The sequence below is a fragment of the Neoarius graeffei genome, chromosome 2, assembly GCF_027579695.1.
Source record: "Neoarius graeffei isolate fNeoGra1 chromosome 2, fNeoGra1.pri, whole genome shotgun sequence".
In the NCBI taxonomy this organism is placed as follows: Eukaryota; Metazoa; Chordata; class Actinopteri; order Siluriformes; family Ariidae; genus Neoarius; species Neoarius graeffei.
This window is the reverse complement of record NC_083570.1, coordinates 4,187,338-4,209,579: the sequence shown is the minus strand read 5'-3', so window position 1 is coordinate 4,209,579 and position 22,242 is coordinate 4,187,338. Positions and strand designations below refer to the sequence as shown.

At 45.5% G+C, this 22,242-nt stretch overlaps 1 protein-coding gene across 1 annotated transcript; it reads left to right on the top strand.

The window, feature by feature from the left end:
• The first annotated feature begins 14,025 nt into the window (after positions 1 to 14,025).
• Positions 14,026 to 17,993, top strand: LOC132876095 (tripartite motif-containing protein 16-like). The gene is made up of 4 exons (XM_060913359.1): positions 14,026 to 14,055; positions 16,611 to 16,782; positions 16,981 to 17,040; positions 17,142 to 17,993. The coding sequence occupies exons 1-4, from the start codon at positions 14,026 to 14,028 to the stop codon at positions 17,696 to 17,698; spliced, it is 819 nt and encodes a 272-aa protein (XP_060769342.1). The 3' UTR covers positions 17,699 to 17,993.
• The last annotated feature ends 4,249 nt before the right edge of the window (positions 17,994 to 22,242 follow it).

The following is a 22,242-nucleotide window of genomic DNA, read 5'->3' as shown; positions in this document are numbered from 1 at the left end:
CGCGTGGATTTCCTCCGGGTGCTCCGGTTTCCCCCACAGTCCAAAGACATGCAGGCTAGGTTAACTGGTGACTCTAAATTGACCGTAGGTGTGAATGTGAGTGTGAATGGTTGTCTGTGTCTATGTGTCAGCCCTGTGATGACCTGCCGACTTGTCCAGGGTGTACCACGCCTTTCGCCCGTAGTCAGCTGGGATAGGATCCAGCTCGCCTGCGACCCTGTAGAACAGGATAATGCGGCTAGGGGTAATGAGATGAGATTAGAATGTGATGATTTGCAAATCTTGGAAACTTTATATTTCATTGAATATAGTACAAAGACATCATATCAAATGTTGAAACTGTGAAATTTTACTGTTTTTTTTTTAAATATATACACTCATTTTGAATTCAATGCCAGCAACATATTTCAAGAAAGTTCAAGAAAGTGGTGTCCATGATTTCCAAAAAGAATTTCCAATTTCTTTTTGTCAGACAAGAGGACAGTTTTCCACTTTGCCTTCGTCCAAAAAAGTAAAGGAGCTCTGGCCCAGAGAAAGCAGCAGTGTTTCTGGATGGTGTTTGTATCTGGTTGTAGCTGGGATTTGCGGATGCAGTGATTAACTGTGTTCAGAGACGATGGTTTTCAGAAGTGTTCCTGAGCCACAACATGTAACTTCATGTTGTATTAAAACTGTAACTTGGAAATTAGATGATTTGAGCTTTATATGGTGCTGCACAGAATTGTTACCAAATTATAAAAGGATCATTATTATAGTTGTAATGGTCTAGTGCAGTGGTTTTCAAAGTGGGGGCCACGGCCCCCTGGGGGGCCGCCAGGGGGTGCTGGGGGGGGGGGGGGGGGGGTGCTCAGAAAGTTGGAGGGACGATAACAAAAATTGCGAAAAAAATATATTTTTAAATAATTATTATTAAATGTATTGTAATTAGTTTTTTAATCATTATTATAAAATATAATTATTATAAATAATAATACATCATATCGAAACATTGTTTGCCATGCTCATCTCTCCGATTGCCTGTGACGTTGCAGTTTGCGCCATTTATCAAGCTGCTTTGCTCCTCGAGCTAGCGTATTGCTAGCGCAAAATAGACAGGTTTTTGAAGAAGAGACCGAAGGAACAAGCCAACAGCTCTGCGAGGCACTGGTCACAAAAAGGATGGATAACGAGTTGAATCAGGTACTACAGGAGGTTATACAAGTAGTGAATTTTATTAAAGCCCGTCCCATGAAACACAGACTGTTTACCCTGCTTTGTAATGAGATGAGCTCTCATTTTGAGGGGCTGCTGCTTCACTCGAACGTGCGCTGGCTGTCACGGGGCGCAGTTTTGAACCGTGTCTATGAGCTGCGGAGGGAGGTTGCAGAGTTCCTCTCATCTGAAAAGCATCAGCCGGCAGATCGGTTCACCGATGCAACCTGGATCCGCAAACTTGCATACATGTCAGACATTTTCCAGCATCTAAATGTACTGAATCAAAGCATGCAAGGACGTGACATGTACATACTCCAGGTGCAAGACAAAGTGCATGCTTTTTCCAAAAAGATCATGCTGTGGTCAAACAAGCTCCAGGAGGGAGTTACAGAAATGTTCCCACTACGTACTTCACCAGGAGCTGCTGTCATGTGGTGATTTGGGCTCCGTCTCTCCATTGATCCAGTCCCACCTGGAGCACCTCCAAGGATATTTCAAAGACTATTTCCCTGACCTCGAAAACACACATTTAAACTGGGTTAGGAACCCCTTTGCCCCCGGTGTCGGTTCTAGTCTGGACTTAAAGTTAGAGGAGGAGCTGATTGAGATGACAAACTCAGGGGATTTAAAAATGGACTTTGAGGCTCTTCCCCTGTCTAACTACTGGCTACATGTAAGAAAGGACGATCCAAGCTTGGCTGACAAGGCATTGAAATGCCTTCTCCCTTTTGTAACAACCTACTTGTGTGAGTCTGGCTTTTCAACTTTAAAGGTACTCAAAACCAAACATAGAGCACGTCTACATGTGGACAATGACATGCGTATGGCACTGACGGAGATTAAGCCCAGGGTTGACAAACTATGTAGGAGCCACCAAGCCGATCCCTCCCACTAGTGTAAACCGTCTGACACTCCCAGACACACACACACAAAATTGAGAGTGGTTTGATTTCTTTTGTGCTGTTCTTATCAACAGTTTGTTGAAAAGTTTATTGTTCAGTGCGAAAATATTTGTGTTGAAAACATGTTAGTTAATAATATTCTTATGCTAAACAAATGTAACAATTATTGAATACTGAATAAAAGTAAGAGAAAACATTCTAAATGTTGATGTTTCTTTCCATATTTTGTAGCATTGTCTGTGGATTTGCAAAGGGGGTCCCTGGCCAGAAGCTAATGCTGTTTGGGGGGCCTTGGCATGGAAAAGTTTGGGAACCCCTGGTCTAGTGAGCGTTTATACAAGATAAATTGCGATGCATTTAACTCAAACAATTTCATTTCCTTAAGTCAGTCTCGAAGAAAACTTTTGTCTTTTGTTTGTGTGTGTGTGTTCAGATGGACATTTCAGAAAATCTTCTCTGCTTTCTAGCTGTGGTGGTGAAATCGTCTGCTGAACTGCCGCAGCTGTGGAGAGAAACGGAAACAAAGACAAAAGCATCATCAGGTTGTCTAAAAGTTGGAAAAAGGTAAAGGTGATACAGTTTGTTAATTCATTTTAAATCAGTATTTTAGTGAAAGTATTTTGGTCAACGGAGCAAACTGGCTACAAAAATGAATCAGGAATAAATAAACCTCTGAGCTAGTCCTCATGCTAATGTAATACAGATCAAGTAATCAAGTTTATTTATTGATGGCTGTAACAGTTCCTGATGTGGGTGGAGCACAGAAGCACGGCAGGCGAGAGTTGATGTTCACATACATACATTTTATTGTCCTTATTTTGGCTTTTCAGCTTGCTTGCTTGCTTGCTTGCTTGATTGATTGATTGATTGATTGATTGATTGATTGATTGAATCATTCATTCATTCAGTCAGCCAGTCACACACACATGTTGGGGCCGGGGATCCCCTTTTCTCTGCTCTCCCCCTCCTTCTATGCTCAATCCCTGTGACAAACAAACAAACACACCCACATACATTAATGGACACCAGGTGTAATGATTTAGCCACTTACCTTCCCCGACCCCGCCCTCCATTCACAAACTACCACTTGGCCATGCCCCCGTTGCCACATACCCCCACTGTCCGACTCAGGCCGGGGAGCCGTCCGGCCTGAAGCAGACTCCCCCTGATGGGACAGGGAGTCCGCCACCACTATCTGTGCCCCCAGCCTGTGGACCACCTCAAACTTAAACAGCTGGAGGGCAGGTGATCAGCACATTGGTATCCTTCATGCGGTGGAGCCACTAGAGGGGCGCATGGTCCGAACAGAGAGTGAAAGAGTGACCCAGCAGGTAGTATCAGAGGACGAGGACTGCCCACTTGATGGCAAGGCACTCTTTTTCGATGGTGCTGTACTTTCTTTCACGCATCGAGAGTTTATGGCTGATGTACAGCACGGGGTGCTCCTCACCCTCCACCTTCTGGGACAAAATGGGCCCCAGCCCTCTGTCTGATGTGTCAGTCTGTAAAATAAAGTGGAGAGAGAAGTCAGGGGAGTGCAAAAGTGGCCCCCACACAGTGCAGCTTTTACCTTAGAGAATGCCTGTTGGCACTGCTCCGTCCACTGGACCGGATCAGGAGCCCCCTTTTTAGTGAGATCAGTTAAAGGGCTGGTGATGTCTGAATAATTAGGTATAAACCTACGATAATAGCTAGCCAGCCCCAGGAACTGTCTCACCCCCTTTTTGGTCTTGGGCCTCAGGCAGGCTGCAATTGCTGCAGTCTTGTTAATTTGGGGACGCACCTGCCCATGACCCAATGGAACCCCAGATACCGTACTTCCACCCGCTCAATTGCACACTTTTTTGGGTTAGCTGTGAGGCCCGTTCGCCTCACCTCATAGTCGACATTCCCGACTCGCCGTGTGACCTCGAAGGGTCCTTTCCACTTCATGATTAATTTAGAACTCGACGTGGGCAATAATATGAGTACTTTGTCTCCTGGCATGAACTCTCTAAGGCACATGCCCCTGTCATACAGACGGCTTTGACGTTCTTGTGCCTGCCGCAAATTTTCCTGGGTTAAGTGCGTGAGTGTGTGGAGTTTTGTGCACAGGTCAATTACATGCGTCCTCACTTACAAATTTCCAAATTATGTTCTTGAGTGTTTGGTTAAATCGCTCCACTAAGCCATCCGTTTGTGGGTGATAGACACTGGTGTGGATAGACTTAATCCCCAGTAACCCATACAGTTCGCGCAGTGTACATGGCATAAACAGAGTGCCTTGGTCTGTCAGGATTTCTTTCAGAATCCCAACCCGGGAGATAAAGTCTCATCTCATGACTGCTCTCACAGGAAATTCCCAAGGGAATCCCCAAGAGATGGAGGAGAGGCAGGGTGCTCCTCACTCCTTGCATCACTCTGACACAGTGCTGACGTAGATGGCTCTGTGACAGCTTCCCCAGTCAATGCCACACTGGGAACTTTCTGTGACATATTTATGCAGGACCCATCTCTCAATTTGAGTTCCATTAATTCTTTAAACCCTGGCCAATCAGTTCCCAAAATTACGGAGTGGGTGAGACGAGGATTAACCCCCGCCTTAATTCTATGCATTTGGTCCCGGAATAAAATATGTACGGACACTAAAGGGTAATTGTGAATATCCCCGTGCACACATAAAACCTTCACCGCTTGTGCTCTCCCCATTGCCTCACCTTGCAACAGGCGTTGGTGAATTGAGGTCTGATTCCAACTGGAATCCACCAACTCGTGATATGTATCCTCTTGAACACTTACTGGTATGTGACCACCCAATTGGAGGCGGTCTCTGGCACATCGGGGATCCAGATCACAGCTCCCACCTCCCTGGCAGAGCTCCAACTCTGGAGATGCTCTGACTCCCCACCCCACCAGCACACCGGCCAGGCTTTCCCTCTGCACTGGCATTATGGGAGTCACTCACCTGAGGAGGAGACAACACAGACACGGAAGAGGGAGATGGGAAGACACCACGGGTGCAACGGGCCATTTGGGGAGGAGCCAGCCGCCGCCTCCATGGTACGGGAACGGGGTGGGGAGGGGAAAGAGAGCTGGGGGGGAGAAGAGAGAGCGAGCGGAGAAGCGAGGAGAGATGCCTCATCGGCCTGCCATTGGAGCTGCCTCCAGATGGTCCTCCGCCAGCTCGATGGCTCATCCCAGCGACGCCGGGCGATGACACTGGACCCATTCCACTATTCCTTCCAGAAGTCAAGAGATGAACTGTTCCAGTGCCACCAGATCAATGATCTCATCGGTGTCAAGATCTTCCACCCTCAGCCACCGCCAGCAGGCGTCCCGGAGTTGCTGGCCAAATGTAAATGTCCGGCCAGCCTCCTCCAATGACAGCGTTTGGAAGTGCTGGTGATGTTGTTCCGGGGAGCATCCGACCCGCCACAGGATGGCTTTCTTCAGGTCAGCATACACCAGTCGGCTGTCAGCAGGGAGCTGCTGTGCTGTGAGCTGTGCTTCACCAGTCAGGTGCAGGAGGAGGCATGTGGCATGCTGCTCCAGTGGCCACCCCCACGCCTTGGCTGCTTGTTCGAAGAGGGCGAGGAACGCTTCCAGATCATCCTGCGGGCCCATCATCATGAGGGTGCCGGAGCAGTGATGGTCAATGCCCCTGCTGACGCAAGCAGATGCCATAACTCATGGTGATCTTCCTGCTGGGCCAGCATCAAGGCTTTGAAGCATTGCTGTGGCAGCAGGGGCATGGTCAAGCATCGGTCTGTGACCAGAGGGCAGAGTCAGGGAAGGTAAGTGGCAGAATCACTACACCTGATGTCAATTAACCTGTGTTTGTGTGTCTTCCCCAGAGACCGTGCCCTATAGAAGGAGAGAGAGAGCAGTGGAAGGGAGCTCTCTCCCCAACCAGATGACTAATGTGTGTGTGCATGTCTGTGTGGCTGGGAGATTGTGTTCGACTGAAAAGAGTCACAATAAAGAGTTTTGACAACTCAGTTCGGGCCTGCCGTACTTCTGTGCTCCACCCACCCACTCAAAGTCCTACAGTGGGGCCGAAACCAAGGAAGGAGCACAGAGGAGAACAGCCCCATGGAGTCCTCCCCCTTCGTGGACCTGATCCACACCCTCGCCACGGCCAAACAGAGCCAGCACCAGGCACTGGTTGCCCTCCAAAAGGAGCAAGCGCAAAGGTTCGAGGCCCTGGTGCTGGTGCAACAGGAAGATCGTCAGGCGTTCCGGCACCTCCTCTCGTCAGCGGGGTCCACCACCTCCACCGCCGCGGGCCCTCCCCACCTCACCCTAACGAAGATGGGCCCGCATGATGACCCCGAGGCCTTCCTAGCGCTCTTCGAGGAAGCAGCAGAGGCCTGGGGCTGGCCGGTGGAACAGCGCGTGGCGCGACTCCTCCCCCTGCTAACAGGCGAGGCGCAGCTGGCTGAACTACAGCTCCCCGCCGACAGCCGGCTGGTCTACGCGGACCTGCACCGGGCCGTCCTCCAGCATGTGGGGCGCACCCCAGAACAACAACGCCAGCACTTCCGCGCTGTACACCTACAGGAGGTCGGCCGCCTGTTCGTGTTTGGCCAGCAACTCCGGGACGCCTGCCAGCGGTGACTCAGGGCTGACAACCGTGACGCCGAGGGAATCGTCGATCTGGTGGCACTGGAGCAGTTCATCGCCCGACTTCCCGAAGGGACCACGGAGTGGGTCCAGTGCCATCGCCCGGCATCGCTAGATCAGGCCATCGAGTTGGTGGAGGATCATTTGGTGGCTGTTCCCATGGTAGGATCGCAGATCTCCTCTTCTCCGCTCTCTCTCTCTCCCCCTCCCCTTCTGTGTCTCGTCCTCGCCCCATTCCCCCACCGCAGATGCGGGCACCTGCCCCACCCCAGCTGGCCTGCCGCGCCCATGGTGCCCTCCCGTTTCCCGCTTCCATGTCTGTCTCTCCCCCCCTCAGGTGAGTGAGCCCCAGAGCACCGGTGCAGAGAGAAAGCCCGGGCCGGGTTGCTGGTGCTGTGGGGAGCCAGGGCCTTGCTACAGCCCTTTCGTATTCTGATTTCTTGATTCTCCTGCTGGTATTGTTTTGTGTTTGTTTGTCTAGATTTCTGTTCAATTTTTGCCCCTGTTTTACCTGCCTGTTCTTCTGGATTGTGTTTTTTGCTTCCTCTGCCTGGGTTTCCCTTGTCCCTGTTTTCTTCAGTTTTTGTGAAGATTTTCTGTCTTGTTTTTGTCTCTGACCATGCCTGCCTGCTCTTCTGTGTTTTGACCTCTTGGCCTGTTCTTTGACCTCTGATTTTTGCCTGAGCCCTATTGTACCTCTGCCCTGTTCTTCATTAAAGAAGTTATTTTCTGTACACTGCCTGTTGAGTCTGCTTTTGGGTCCTCACTTCACCTCAGCTCGCCATTTCTGACAAAAAGTACTGTAGATAAAGAGAACCCAGTTAAGCAAATGAGACAAAAATATTATACTTGCTCATTTATTTATTGAGAAATGATCCAATATTACAGATCTGTGAGTGGCAAAAGGGCGGCACGGTGGTGTAGTGGTGAGCGCTGTCGCCTCACAGCAAGAAGGTCCTGGGTTCGAGCCCCGTGGCCAGCGAGGGCCTTTCTGTGTGGAGTTTGCATGTTCTCCCCGTGTCCGCGTGGGTTTCCTCCGGGTGCTCCGGTTTCCCCCACAGTCCAAAGACATGCAGGTTAGGTTAACTGGTGACTCTAAATTGACCGTAGGTGTGAATGTGAGTGTGAATGGTTGTCTGTGTCTATGTGTCAGCCCTGTGATGACCTGGCGACTTGTCCAGGGTGTACCCCGCCTTTCGCCCGTAGTCAGCTGGGATAGGCTCCAGCTCGCCTGCGACCCTGTAGAAGGATAAAAGCGGCTAGAGATAATGAGATGAGATGAGATGAGATGAGTGGCAAAAGTATGTGAACCTTTGCTTTCAGTATCTGGTGTGATCCCCTTGTGCAGCAATAACTGCAACTAAATGTTTCCGGTAACTGTTGATAAGTCCTGCACACCAGCTTGGAGGAATTTTAGCCCGTTCCTCTGTGCAGAACAGCTTCAACTCTGGGATGTTGTTGGGTTTCCTCACACGAACTGCTCGCTTCAGGTCCTTCCACAACATTTCTATTGGATTAAGGTCAACAAAACTGGGCGCTGGGTGAGATGGCTGCCTCTCCAGTAACTCTGTCGTTTTTAGCTCTTTAAACCTCTTTTTTCTACCTTTTTTGGTCTTCTTACAAAGATAGTGTGTTTAACTATATAACGTGGATATATTTAACTTTAACACGTAACCAGGAGCCAGTTTTCTCTCTTATTCGAGAGAGGAGCTGCTGGCCCTGAAAACAATGGGACGAGCCGGGATACGACACCCCATCCCAGCGGAGCTGAGGAGGAAACCCAGGGGCTGCAAAGCTGGAGCTAAGCTAAAGGCTAGGCTAGCGGACAACTGGCAGTGCTACAAACCATCCATTCCCTCCGTTATCATGGGGAATGTGAACTTGCTGCCAAATAAATTCGTGAGCTTTCCGCTCTGAACAACCAGTGGATTTACCAGGAGAGCAGCTTATTTATCTTTATGGAGACAGACCTTGTACCGGATGCTAATGTGGACCTGCGGGGATTCACTGCTGTGAGAGCCAACAGAGACACTAAAGCATGAGGGAAAGGCAAAGGTGGGGGACTCATCATTTATGTCAACAACCGCTGGTGTAACCCAGGATATATCTCCGTAAAGACAGCTTTATGTTGCCCGGACTTGGAGCTGCTAGCTGTTAGCCTGCAGCCATATTATCTGTTAAGGGAGTTCAGTCACGTGATCACCATCTGTGTTTACATCCCTCCGAGGGCAGCCGCAGCCACTGCATGTGAGAGGATTCACTCTGTCACAGCAAGGCTGCAGACACAGCACCCTGAGGCATTTATAATCATTTCTGGGGACTTTAACCATGCTACATTGGACTCTACTTTGGCTGCTTTTTACCAGGCTGTGGATTGTCCAACAAGGAACAACAGGACAAGTGACTTGCTGTATGCTAATGTGAGGGATGCATACAGAGTCACAGCCATCCCCCCACTAGGGAAGTCTGACCACAACCTGGTTCTTCTGCAGCCGAAATACACCCCCCTGGTTCAAAGGCAGCCTGCAACAACTCGTTCCATCTGGAGGTTGTCCCCTGAAATGGAATATGCCCTTAGAGACTGCTATGACATCATGGACTGGGATGTGGTGCTTAGCCCACACTGTGAAGACATAGAGGGGCTGACACACTGTCTGACAGATTACCTCAACTTTTGTGCAGATGTGGTCTCCCCCACTAAGACTGTACGGTGTTACCCTAATAACAAGCCATGGGTTACACAGGAAGTCAAAACTGTCCTCAACAGGAAGAAGGCCTCCTTCAGGAGCAGGGATAGGGAGAAAATGAAACCAGCACAGCAGGAGGTGAAACGCTTCATGAGGGAAGTTAAGGACAGCTACAGGAGAAAGGTGGAGCAGAAGCTGAAGGAGAACAGCATGAGGGAGGTCTGGGAAGGTGTGAAAACCATCACAGGCCACAATACAAAGACCAGAGTCATTGAGGGGACAGTGGAGAGGGCGAATGAGATGAATGACTTCTTCAATCGGTTCAACCAGCCCACGTCCCCTGCACCCTCTCTCTCACTGCAGCCATCTCTCCCTCTTCCCTCAACACACCTCCCCCCAGTCATTACAGCAGCCCCCTCCTCCCCCACCTCAACACAGACTCCTCTATGCATTACTGCAGACCAGGTCAGAGGTCAACTGAGGAAGCTTCACCCCAGGAAAGCAGCAGGCCCGGAAAAGGTGTGTCCATGACTACTGAAGACCTGCGCTGCTGTCCTGGGTGAACCACTCCAACACAACTTCAACCTCAGCCTGCAGCTGCAGAGAGTGCCAACCTTGTGGAAGACATCATGTATCGTTCCAGTTCCCAAAAACAATTGGCCCAGTGTGCTGAACGACTTCCGACTAGTGGCACTCACTTCACATCTGATGAAGACGTTGGAGCAGCTCTTCCTCAGCCTCCTCAGACCCCAGGTACAACATGCCCAGGACTGTCTGCAGTTTGCATACTGAGCAGGTGTTGGTGTGGAAGACGCCATCCTCTACCTGCTACACTGAGCCCACTCGCATCTGGATAAGGGAAATGGCACAGTGAGGATCCTCTTCTTGGACTTCTCGAGTGCCTTCAACAGCATCCAGCCCCTACTGCCTCAGGACAAACTGAACAGGATGCGAGTGAACCCCTGCCTGGTCACCTGGATCTCCAGCTACCTCACTGACAGGCCACAGTACATCAGGCTGAAGGACACCACGTCTGACACTGTGATTAGCAGCACTGGAGCACCCCAGGGCATGGTGCTGGCCCCTCTTCTCTTCACCCTGTACACCGCGGACTTCTGCTACAACTCGGAGCTGTCACATTCAGAAGTTTGCCGATGACACAGCCATCGTTGGGTGTATCAGTGACGACAGAGAGGAGGAGTAGAGGAGTCTGGTGAGGAACTTTGCTGCGTGGTGCAACAGGAACCATCTGCAGCTCAACACCTCGTAGACCAAGGAGCTGGTCATTGACTTTGGGAGGTCCAGACCAAGGTCACAACCAGTTCTGATCGAGGGAGTCGAGGTTGAGGCTGTGGATTCCTACAAGTACCTCGGGCTGTGGCTGGACAGCAAGCTGGACTGGACTTGCAACACCAATCACTTATACAGGAAGGGACAGAGCAAGCTATACTTCCGTAGGTGGCTGTGGTCCTTTAACATCTGCAGGAAACTCCTGTGGATGTTCTATCAGTCTCTGGTTGCCAGTGTCTTGTTTTACACCGTGGTGTGCTGGGGGGGCAGCACATCCAAGAAGGACACATCCAGGCTGGACAAACTGATCAGGCGGGCCGGCTCTGTGGTCGGCATGAAGCTGGACACTCTGGTGACGGTGGCAGAGAAGAGGACTATGGACAAACTATTGAACATCATGGCCGATGCCAGTCACCCTCTGCACACCGTCATCAGCAACCAGAGGAGCCTGTTCAGTGACAGAATGCTCCTTCCCAAGTGCAGGACGAACAGACTCAAAGACTCCTTTGTCCCTCACACCATCAGACTGTACAACTCCTCTCTGGGGGGAGGAGGGGTAACAGGAGGACAGAGGACGGGAAGGAGCAGTAGCCTAGCCTGACAATAAGCAATACTGGACAATGTGCAATATAATGTGCAATATAAAGTGCAATATCTTTCCTGCTCCCCCCACATAAATACTTAATTTATTTTAATTTATCTAGAAGTTTTCTCTATTTCTTTTCTCTGTTTATCTGTAATGATGCTGCTGGAATCTGAATTTCCCTGAGGGAACCCTCCCAAAGGGATCAATAAAGTTTTATCTAATCTAATCTAATCTAATCTAATCTAATCTAATCTAATCTAATCTAATCTAATCTAATCTAATCTAATCAGTCCCCCCAGGATTTCGCGGGCCTTTTTTGTGATTGTTGCAGGCTAAAATGTCTGTTGTTGCAGGGGGGTTTCCAAAAAATTGCGATGAAAGTTGCGGTGTTTTTTAGGTTTTTGTTGCGATTACATTGCGGGAGGAAGTGAAAGTTGCGAGAAATTGTTGCGATTTTCTCTTTTTGTGATTAAAATTGAGTGATATGTTAAATATTGTTATTACTGAAAAACTATTGATTAAAAAACAAAGACACTGAGAAATGGTCCTATAAACAACTTTACCAATATAAAAGATTACCAGGACTACAAAAATACAGAAAAATAGGCTTTACTTATCCAAATGCACCTGTTGGTTCAAAAGTTAAAGTGCATAGAACCTCAGAGCACAACATGAAGTTACCTTAAAATATAATATAAATGCCTCAGCTTTCATGTAAGAGAAAAAACTATTAATACTAGTCCTGTGTGCAGGCAGTCTCTCCTGAAGACTAAATTAAACAATAATTATAAACTAATATAATAAATGGCTCAGGCTTCATAGAATAAAAAAAAAAACAATTTGAACAGAATCTCACAGTATGATGCTGAAGCTGCCTAAACCATGGAAAATAAAATACCATTTTGGCAAAAATGTTGGCCTCCATTCATTTCTTGTATTAAGTAAAAAAATAATGTAAAGTGCACACAGTCCTTCACTGTAAACATAACACACTTTCACTAACAGAATTTAAGCCTACTGTATATAAACACTGACTTGCACATGCTGCTTCTCTTGAACGCATAGTACACGGAAGTAAGGCGGAAGGTAGTTTGTCGATGTCACCTCAAGACGATGCCAGTGATTGGTCAAATTTGCAGGAAAGTTGCGGTGACTGGATATAATTGCAACACCGCCCTGAATTCGCAGGGATTGGTTGAATTTGCGTTGAAGTTGCAAATCGCAACATCGCAAAATCCTGGAGGGTCTGTCTAGTCTAATCTAATCTAATCTAGGTCAGGACTTTGAGTTGGCCATTCCAAAACATTAACTTTATTCTTCTTTAACCATTCTTTGGTAGAACGACTTGTGTGCTTAGGGTCGTTGTCCCTGCATGATCCGCCTTCTCTTGAGATTCAGTTCATGGACAGATGTCCTGACATTTTTCTTTAGAATTCGCTGGTATAATTCAGAATTCATTGTTCCATCAATGATGGCAAGCCGCCCTGGCCCAGATGCAGCAAAATGGGCCCAAACCATGATACTACCACCACCATGTTTCACGGATGGGATAAGGTTCTTATACTGGAATGCAGTGTTTTCCTTTCTCCAAACATAACGGTTCTCATTTAAACCAAAAAGTTCTATTTTAGTCTCATCCATCCACAAAACATTTTTCCAATAGCCTTCTGGCTTGTTCACGTGATCTTTAGCAAACTGCAGACAAGCAGCAATGTTCTTTTTGGAGAGCAGTGGCTTTCTCCTTGCAACCCTGCCATGCACACCATTGTTGTTCAGTGTTCTCCTGATGGTGGACTCATGAACATTAACATTAGCCAAGGTGAGAGAGGCCTTCAGTTGCTAAGAAGTTACCCTGGGGTCCTTTGTGACCTCGCTGACTATTACACGCCTTGCTCTTGGAGTGATCTTTGTTGGTCGACCACTCCTGGGGAGGGTAACAATGGTCTTGAATTTCCTCCATTTGTACACAATCTGTCTGACTATGGATTGGTGGAATCCAAACTCTTTAGAGATGGTTTTGTACCCTTTTCCAGCCTGATGAGCATCAACAACGCTTTTTCTGAGGTCCTCAGAAATCTTTTGTTCGTGCCATGATACACTTTCACAAACATGTGTTGTGAAGATCAGACTTTGATAGATCTGTGTTTTTTAAATAAACCAGGGTGCCCACTCACACCTGATTGTCATCCCATTGATTGAAAACACCTTACTCTAATTTCACCTTCAAATTAACTGCTAGAGGTTCACATACTTTTGCCACTCACAGATATGTAATATTGGATCATTTTCCTCAATAAACAATTGAACAAGTATAATATTTTTGTCTCATTTGTTTAACTGGGTTCTGTTTATCTACTTTTAGGACTTGTGTGAAAATCTGTTGATGTTTTAGGTCATATTTATGGAGGAATATAGAAAATTCTAAAGGGTTCACAAACTTTCAAGCACCACTGTATATAATGATGTTGTCTAAGTAGGCAATGGCATAGGCAGCATGTGGATGGAGAATTTTGTGCATGAGCCACTGGAATGTTGTGGGAACGCTGAATAACCCGAAAGGAAGCGTGACAAATTGGTGTAAGCCAAACTTTGTGGAAAACGTAGTTTTTTTCTCTGGATAGAGGAGTCAAGGGGATCTGCCAATATCCCTTTGTCAAATTCAGTGTCACATAAACTGAGTAGCACCTAATCAACTGAGCAACACGTCAATGCAATGCATTGGGTTAGAGTCAAATTTAGACACCATGGTGACTTTCCTATCGTCATGGCTGCAGCCAGCTATGAGGCCACCAAGGTCCGGACCTCGGTCATTTTTAAGAGCTGAAAATACATTTGTACACTAAATATTCAACTGGATAAAAAAATAAAGAATAACATTAAACGCCTCCGTAAAAAGTGCATTGTTAATTATGTTAAACGTTGATTCTGTCTTCTGTGTCTGTTTCGTGCGTGCGGCTCTGAGACCAAGAACACAAAAACGAATGAGACTTGGGGGAGTGAAAGCAGTGCAGTAGACATGGTTTTTTTTCATGGTAACTATCAGTCCACTTTTATGAAGCTGTTAAATTTACATTTTCAAAGCAGTGCAGTTTTGTCCTCATTGCTTGGGCAAGATCACACCATTAAACAAGCTTAAATTATTCTTACTCTTGCCACATACATGATTTTTTGTTTTCAAAACTAATGATATTCAGTTCAAACACCATTAAAAGTAATTTCAGGAATAGATCTCTTGTGTGACATGTAATTCAACCCTCTCATTTAAATATGTTGAAATTTTTTCAGCGCGCGTTTTGCGTGCACATCACGGATCTCTGTGATTTTAAAATGCTGGCTACGGCCCTGCCTATAGTCCACACAGAACTGGACTGACCCGTCGGTCCTGGGGACCAAGACCACCAGTGTGCTCCAATTACTGTGGGACTCCTTGATTATTCCCATTTCGAGCATTGCCTTGAGTTCATCCCAAACCATCACTTTCTTGTGTTCGGGCAAGTGGTTTGGGTGGCAATGCACTATCACCCCTGGTGGCATCTCAATGTGGTGTTCTATGAGGTGAGTGTGGCCAGGAAGGGGCAAGAACATGTTGGAAAACTCCACTTGCAACTTGGCAACCTCCGTGAGTTGGGCTGATGAGAGGTGGTCTCCACAGGGGACTAGAGTGGCTCGAGTGGTCACTATTTTTTTTACATCCGGCCACAGCTCTGTCCTCTCTGGAACAACTGATGCCAATGCCATGGGGACCCACTCATTCCAAGGTTTTAGTAGGTTGAGGTGGTATATTTGTAGTGCTCTGCCCCTATCCATTCACCTCACTCCATAGTCGACATCCCCGATTTGCCGTGTGACCTCAAAGGGCCCGTGACAGCGATAAATTTTGAGGTCAAAGTGGGCAATCATACAAGCACTTTATCTCCCCCTGTGAATTCTCTAAGACACGCACGCCTGTTGTACAGCCAGGCCTGACATTCTTGTGTCTGCCATAAATTCTCCTGGGTTAAGTGACTGAGTGTGTGGAGCTTTGCATACAGGCTGAGAACATACTGAATTTCATTTTTACTGTTTGAAGGTCCCTCCTCCCAATTTTCCCACAGCACATCCAAAATGCCACGAGGCTTGCACCCATATAATAATTTGAATGGGGAGAATCAAGCAGAGGCTTGTGGGACCTCTTGTACTGCAAATAACAGGGACTTGAGACATTTATCCCAATTACATTTGTCTTCACTTACAAACTTCCAAATTTTTAAAGTTTTTAAAGGAGATACGCAGAGCCATGACCTCACTTTTTATTTATAAATGCCTGCAACCTCAAGAATGGCATAGTAATAGTTTTAAGCGTTAACAATAAATATGATATACGTACATACATGCGTTCTCTAATCGGGAGACGACCACCTCTTCGCTCTCCCCCTTTTTTCACTACTCTGTCATTCTTGCAAAACAGACACACACACACACAGACACACACACACACACATGAGTTACCAACAGGTGAGAACAATTTGCCACTCACCTTCCCTGGCCCCACCCTCTGTTCACAAACTGATGCTTGACCACACCCTCATTGCCACAAAAAAAAACAAAAAAATCCACACAAAATAAAACACACAGAGAACAGAACATTCACAGCTGTAAGAAACATGAATGTACTTTGAACTGACATTAATATGGAACCAGTTCGCTCGTACTGTATAAAAAGCTGAATGTATTTTATTTGTCCTCAGAGTGAGTTAAAGGAGGAGCAGATGAAATCCCAGCAGAGAATCCAGGAGAAGCAGAAGAAGGTGCAGGAGCTGAAACAGGCTGTGAACACTATAAAGGTGAGCAGTGAGCAGAGACAGAGCTGCTCCGAGAAACACACACAACATGGACAACGAGTCATTTACAGTCCCAGTAAGAGAGGGAATGATAGATGAGCTTTAAATCCTGTGTGTGTGTGTGTGTGTGTGTGTGTGTGTGTGTGTGTGTGTGTCCGAACAGCTCAGTGCACAGACAGCAGTGGAGGACAGTGAGAGGATCTTTACTGAGCTGATCAGCTCCATGGAGAAAAAGGGCTGGGAGGTGACGGAGCTGATCAGAGATCAGGAGAAGGCTGAACTGAGTCGAGCTGAACGACTCCTGGAGCAACTGGAGCAGGAGATTGCTGATCTTCAGAGGAGAGTCACTGAGCTGGAGCAGCTTTCACACACACACGATCACATCCATTTCCTCCAGGTAACACTCACTGTCTGATCTACAGAGCCAGCTGTTCCTCACACACTCTCTAAAACACCTCTCATTAAGGGAACAATAAATGTCCCTGTCTGACATCACAAGTGGGTTTTACATTTCATTTGCTTTCTGTAGGTTTTAGCTTCTGGACGTCGCTCTCCTACATTGAACAGACCATCATTTCACACATCCAGCGTCACTGTCCATCAACATCTCTCATTTGATGGAGTGAGGAATTCTCTCTCAGATCTGAAAAAGAGACTCGAGGAATTCTGTGAGGAGGAATTCAACAAAATCCCTCCACATGGTAAGAGGAGCTGTTCCTGCTGGAGAAACACAGTGATGTGTTATTTCTTAGCGATGCTCCTGCTTTCTTTTCTGCAGACACTTTATTCACCCGACACTTCGAACTAAAACACTGATTTAAAATGAATAAACTGACTGGATCACTTTAAACTCTTTCCATCTTTTACACAAACTCATGTTTCCATTTTTCTCTCCACAGCTGCAGCAGTTCAGATCATTTCAGAACCAGAACCACAGAGCAGAGAAGAGTTTCTGAAATGTACATCTAACACAGACACACACACACTTCATATAAATATACTGTGTGAATTAAACCCAACATGTTCACACAGTTCAGTTTGTTTCTCTCTTTTATTTTAGATTTCTGTTATCTGACTCTGGATCCCAACACGGCACATCGTCGCCTCATTCTGTCTGAGAAGAAAAGAGAGGTGAGAAACAGTGGGAGAGAGCAGCGTTACTCTGATCATCCAGAGAGATTTGATTCCTGGGAGCAGGTGTTGTGTAAGGAGAGTGTGTGTGGACGCTGTTACTGGGAGGTGGAGTGGAGCGGTGCTGGTGGTGTGTCCATATCAGTCTCATATAAAGACATCAGCAGGAAAGGACTGGGTAATGAGTGTGGGTTTGGAGGCAACAATCAGTTCTGGAGTCTGTGGTGTTTTTCTTCTTCTCTTTCTTTCTGGCACAACAACATTAAGACTGATCTCAGAGTTCCATCCCCCTCCAGAATAGGAGTGTATGTGGATCACAGTGCAGGAACTCTGTCCTTCTACAGCGTCTCTGACACGATGAAGCTCCTCCACAGAGTCCACACCACATTCACTCAGACTCTATACGCTGGGTTTGGGTTCTTTAAAGTTTCTGGGTTAGCGTTCTACTGGTTTTCTGGTTCTACTGTGAGATTGTGTGATCCATAGTAAAAAAAAGTGTGTTTTTTTTTCTTTTTTATGTAAAATTCCTGCACGTTGCCACGTTGTTGGTCAATCGTCTGTTTTATTCGAACACAATCCAGCTGGACAAAAAACAGTCACTTTATTATTTAAGTTAAAGCATCTCATCTCATTATCTCTAGCCGCTTTATCCTTCTACAGGGTCGCAGGCAAGCTGGAGCCTATCCCAGCTGACTACGGGCGAGAGGCGGGGTACACCCTGGACAAGTCGCCAGGTCATCACAGGGCTGACACATAGACACAGACAACCATTCACACTCACATTCACACCTACGCTCAATTTAGAGTCACCAGTTAACCTAACCTGCATGTCTTTGGACTGTGGGGGAAACCGGAGCACCCAGAGGAAACCCACGTGGACACAGGGAGAACATGCAAACTCCACACAGAAAGGCCCTCGCCGGCCCCGGGGCTCGAACCCAGGACCTTCTTGCAGTGAGGCGACGACACTAACCACTACACCACTGTGCCGCCCCTAAGTTAAAGCATGTATAATGTAAATGTATAATAATTAAAGGTAGACTGCCTCTCAGATTTTTTTTTAATTTAAGCCATAAAAATAATTTTCCCTGACACCCAATTCTTTTTTAGTGGACCGAATGCTACTGAATTCGAAACTCGGACTTCAAATTTTATTACTTTTTTTCCCTAAAAGAACAATTAATGAATTTCGAGCCATGTGGCCCTAAATTCTCTGCCATTTTTTTCTTGCCTCACCGTGACCTAATCCAAGATGCTATGTCATGCATAACATGGCAGGGTTTCCCTGTTGTGGGATGCAAATTTGCAACCTGAGAGAACAGATCAGACATCCTGTCACTCCTTCAATCAAACTTTAAAGATTTTTTTCTCTACTCGGGCTCATGTCTGAAACGGGTGGGTTATACAGGAAATTCACGAGGTTATACAAAAGTCGAGTTTAGGAAAGTGTATTAGTGGCGTTACAAATGTAGTGGAGGGTTCATATTCCAAAAGCTATTACTTCTGATCACTACGTTTGGCAAAAACATGAGCAAATACAAAAATCAAAAAGATGAATGTAACGGCTTCGCTTATATAGTGAACACTGAAACAGGCAGGTGGGCTCAATGTCACTTTAGTTTTTATTTTTTAAACTGTCACTTAACACAAAACACGCTTTTTAGCAGGTTCAAAATAAACTGTGTGCCACTGCACCAACGTGATTTCAGCCAGGGGAAGAAATTCACACTACACACACACACACACACACATAGCACCTTCACCAGGCTTGCATGCCATTCACAAACCGGTGCTTGACCACGCCTTCGCTGCCACAGTGAAAAAGAACCGTATACTGTCTTGCTCAATGAAATAAACTGCACAGTATGATAGTGAATCGAGAGGTTGTTCACCAGAAGTTGTGCAATATAGGTGCATAGCCTAATTACACACATTTTTGCTCAGCGGTCTTCACCATCGCAATGATAAAAAAAGAATCTTCTACGTAAACTATCTAATGCACGGGAATAATATTTACATTGTGAAATCAATACATAATTTTTGTTCTGAATAATTGGCTAGAATACACTCAGTGAAAAAAGGACTTCAACAAGATGAGTGACCAGGTTCAAGTTCGCCTCAGAAAGATACATATTCAAGCTAATTGCAGCATGTTCTTCACTAATTACAATATTTACGATAGGGAGAAACAGACTAACCAGCATTTGAGGTGTAGGGTCCACTGGCTCCATCATATTTTCTGTCACAACTTGAATACTGAAGTTGCAATGTGAATATTATTGAGATTAGCTCATCATCTCATGGCAAAATGACGTAACTGGGTCAGTGCATGGTCAATGAAAACCTGCGCAGGCGCACACTGGACTTCCTCTGTCTGCTTGACTGCGCGAAGCGAGTGATTTCTTGCACATTATTTGCGAGGAATCCCCTCAAAATAAATAACTTACCAGCCACAAAATGGCCTGGGTTTATATATATATATTACAGAAATAACCATATATCACAATGACCAAATTTGAGAGAGAACTAAATTTCAGCGATTTTATGAAATCAAAAGGCCGTCTACTTTTAAAAAGGGAATGTTAAAAATTAACTGTCAGACAAGAAACTCAAATTTTAAAAAGAAAATGATCTCTCATGACTTTAGCATAATAAATTTCTATTTGTTTCATATTCAGCAGCCTCTCATTAAATAACTAATAAACAGTAATAAAGCCAGAACAGAACAACATTTTAAGGTCACACTATATAAAAATAAAACACACTACAACCCCGCGTTAATCAAGTCCTTGGGGGACGTCCAAATAGTTTGTTATCCAGAAAAGTTCGTAATACTGAAATGGACCCCCTTTTCAAGTCATGTTTGGAATTCTGAGATTGATTGTATCCTAGTCATAATTCTAAGCAGGAACGATGTCAGCTCATGAGCTTTATAAAACCCAAGCTTAAAATGTAATTACCATATATATAATCAACCTTCAAGCTTAGATTTGTGAGTTGGGGCTCAAGAAAGATAAAAAGCATTTTTATGCACGAATAGCCAAGTTAATGAAAAAACTCTTGCTTTTGGTGGAACATCTTCACCCACTGCACCTCATCCCCTTTAGAAGAGGGGTGGGTGTGCAGCAACTGCAGAATATCCACTTTTTAAAAAAAGTAATTAGATTTTCTTTGTTAAATTACACATTTTTGATCTGTTTATTAGTTGTCCTAGATTATGTGGTGTGGCGTTTTCTCTGTGTAAGTCCTGATGAATGAGCTGTAAATGTAGAAATGCTAACTCATTAGAATGAGTGTATACACATGTTATAACTGTAGCTGTACTTCTGTCAGAGTTGCTGTTGTAGAAAAGGGAGATTGTGAATAAGTGATTCTCACAGCAATGTTGCCTCTTCAGTAACTTTTTCACAAATGAAAATCATTGACACTGCATCCTCCAGGCTAAAGAGTATAGGGACTGTCCATCCAGCTTGTTATCAGTGCACAGTTCAAAAGCCAGCATCTATGATGGTATGTGGGTGCATTAGTGCACATGGCATGGGTAGAGTGCACATCTGGGCAGGCACCATTAATGCTGAATTATATTTACAGTTTTTGGAGCAACATCCAGATGATGTCTTGTTCAGGGAATGCCTGGCTTATTTCAGCAAGTCAAAGTCAAACCGCATTCTGCATGGATTACAACTGCATGGCTCAGTCATAAAAGAGTATGGGTGCTAAACTGGCCTGCCTGAAATCCAGATCTGTCTCCCACTGAAAACATCTGGCGCAGATTAAACAAAACAGAAAACTTGATGAAGGAGCAACTGAAAGTATATATCAGGGAAGAATGGGACAACATTTCACTTCCAAAACGACAGCAGTCTCTTCAGTTCCCAAACATTTACAGAGTGTTGTTAAAAGTAGAGGTGATGGAACACAGTGGTAAACATGCCCCGTTCTTTCTGGAACTTTCTTGAAACGCGTTGCTTGCATCAAATTCTAAATGAGTGTATATTTAAAAAATAAACAAAAAAATTCTCTGCATCAACATTTGATATGTTGTCTTTGTACTATTTTCAATGAAATACAGCATTTCCATGATTTGCAAAGAATCACATTCTCTTTTAATTTATATTTTACAATCTACAAACATTTCTGGAAACATTGTATATAATAATCTCACCTTGCATTAGTCTGAATGGCTCATTTGGCTGATGTGAGCACTTGATAATATTCTGATCCTGTTAGAGACTATCTGATAAATGTCAGTCAGGTTGTATTGTAGTTAGTGAACTGTTATTTAATTCAGCCAAGTTCAGAAAGAGTTCTGTACTAGAGCTGATTAAAATGCTGCAAATATATATTTTACATATTGTTGTATTAAAAATGAATAAACAAATCAATTAATGAAAAATAGTTGACAGATGAATTGAATATCAGAATAATCAGCAGTTGCAGCTCTACATTTTACTAAAATGGATTTGATTGGAAGTTTTAAATATAATTAAAACACAGAAAAAAGAATAATTGACTTGATATCCAGTGAAAAGGGAAAAAAACATGTTTTGTATCTTTAAGATTTATAAAGAGCTCATTGTAATGATAGAAATGAAAATGCAGTCAATAAAAGTTTGGAGATTTGTTTGTGCTTTATAGTGTTTTATAAACTCAGTTAAAGACTTTACTCCACTTCTGCTACTAATTTTCTCCTCATACACATTCACACACATGGAAAACAACTGAAATAAAAATAATTAACACAAGATTCAGTTCAGTAAGGGATGCCGTCAAGCTGAAGAAGGAGTCCTATCGGGCCATGTTGACCTCCGGGACTCCTGAGGCAGCCGACGGGTATCGGCAGGCCAGGCGTGCTGCAGCTCGGGCAGTTGCGGAGGCAAAAACTCGGAACTGGGAGGAGTTCGGGGAGGCCATGGAGAAGGACTATCGGTCGGCCTCGAAGAAATTCTGGCAAACCGTCCGGCGCCTCAGGAGGGGGAAGCTGTACTCTGCCAACACTGTTTACAGTGCAGGTGGGGAGCTGTTGACCT

Excerpts from the sequence above, each read along its gene's own strand:
- LOC132876095 (XM_060913359.1), top strand. The coding sequence starts at position 14,026 with ATGGCTGCAGCCAGCTATGAGGCCACCAAG. Across the intron at positions 14,056-16,610 it reads CCAGCTATGAGGCCACCAAG|GTTTTAGCTTCTGGACGTCG; the intron begins GTCCGGACCTCG and ends TGCTTTCTGTAG. Across the intron at positions 16,783-16,980 it reads CAACAAAATCCCTCCACATG|CTGCAGCAGTTCAGATCATT; the intron begins GTAAGAGGAGCT and ends TTCTCTCCACAG.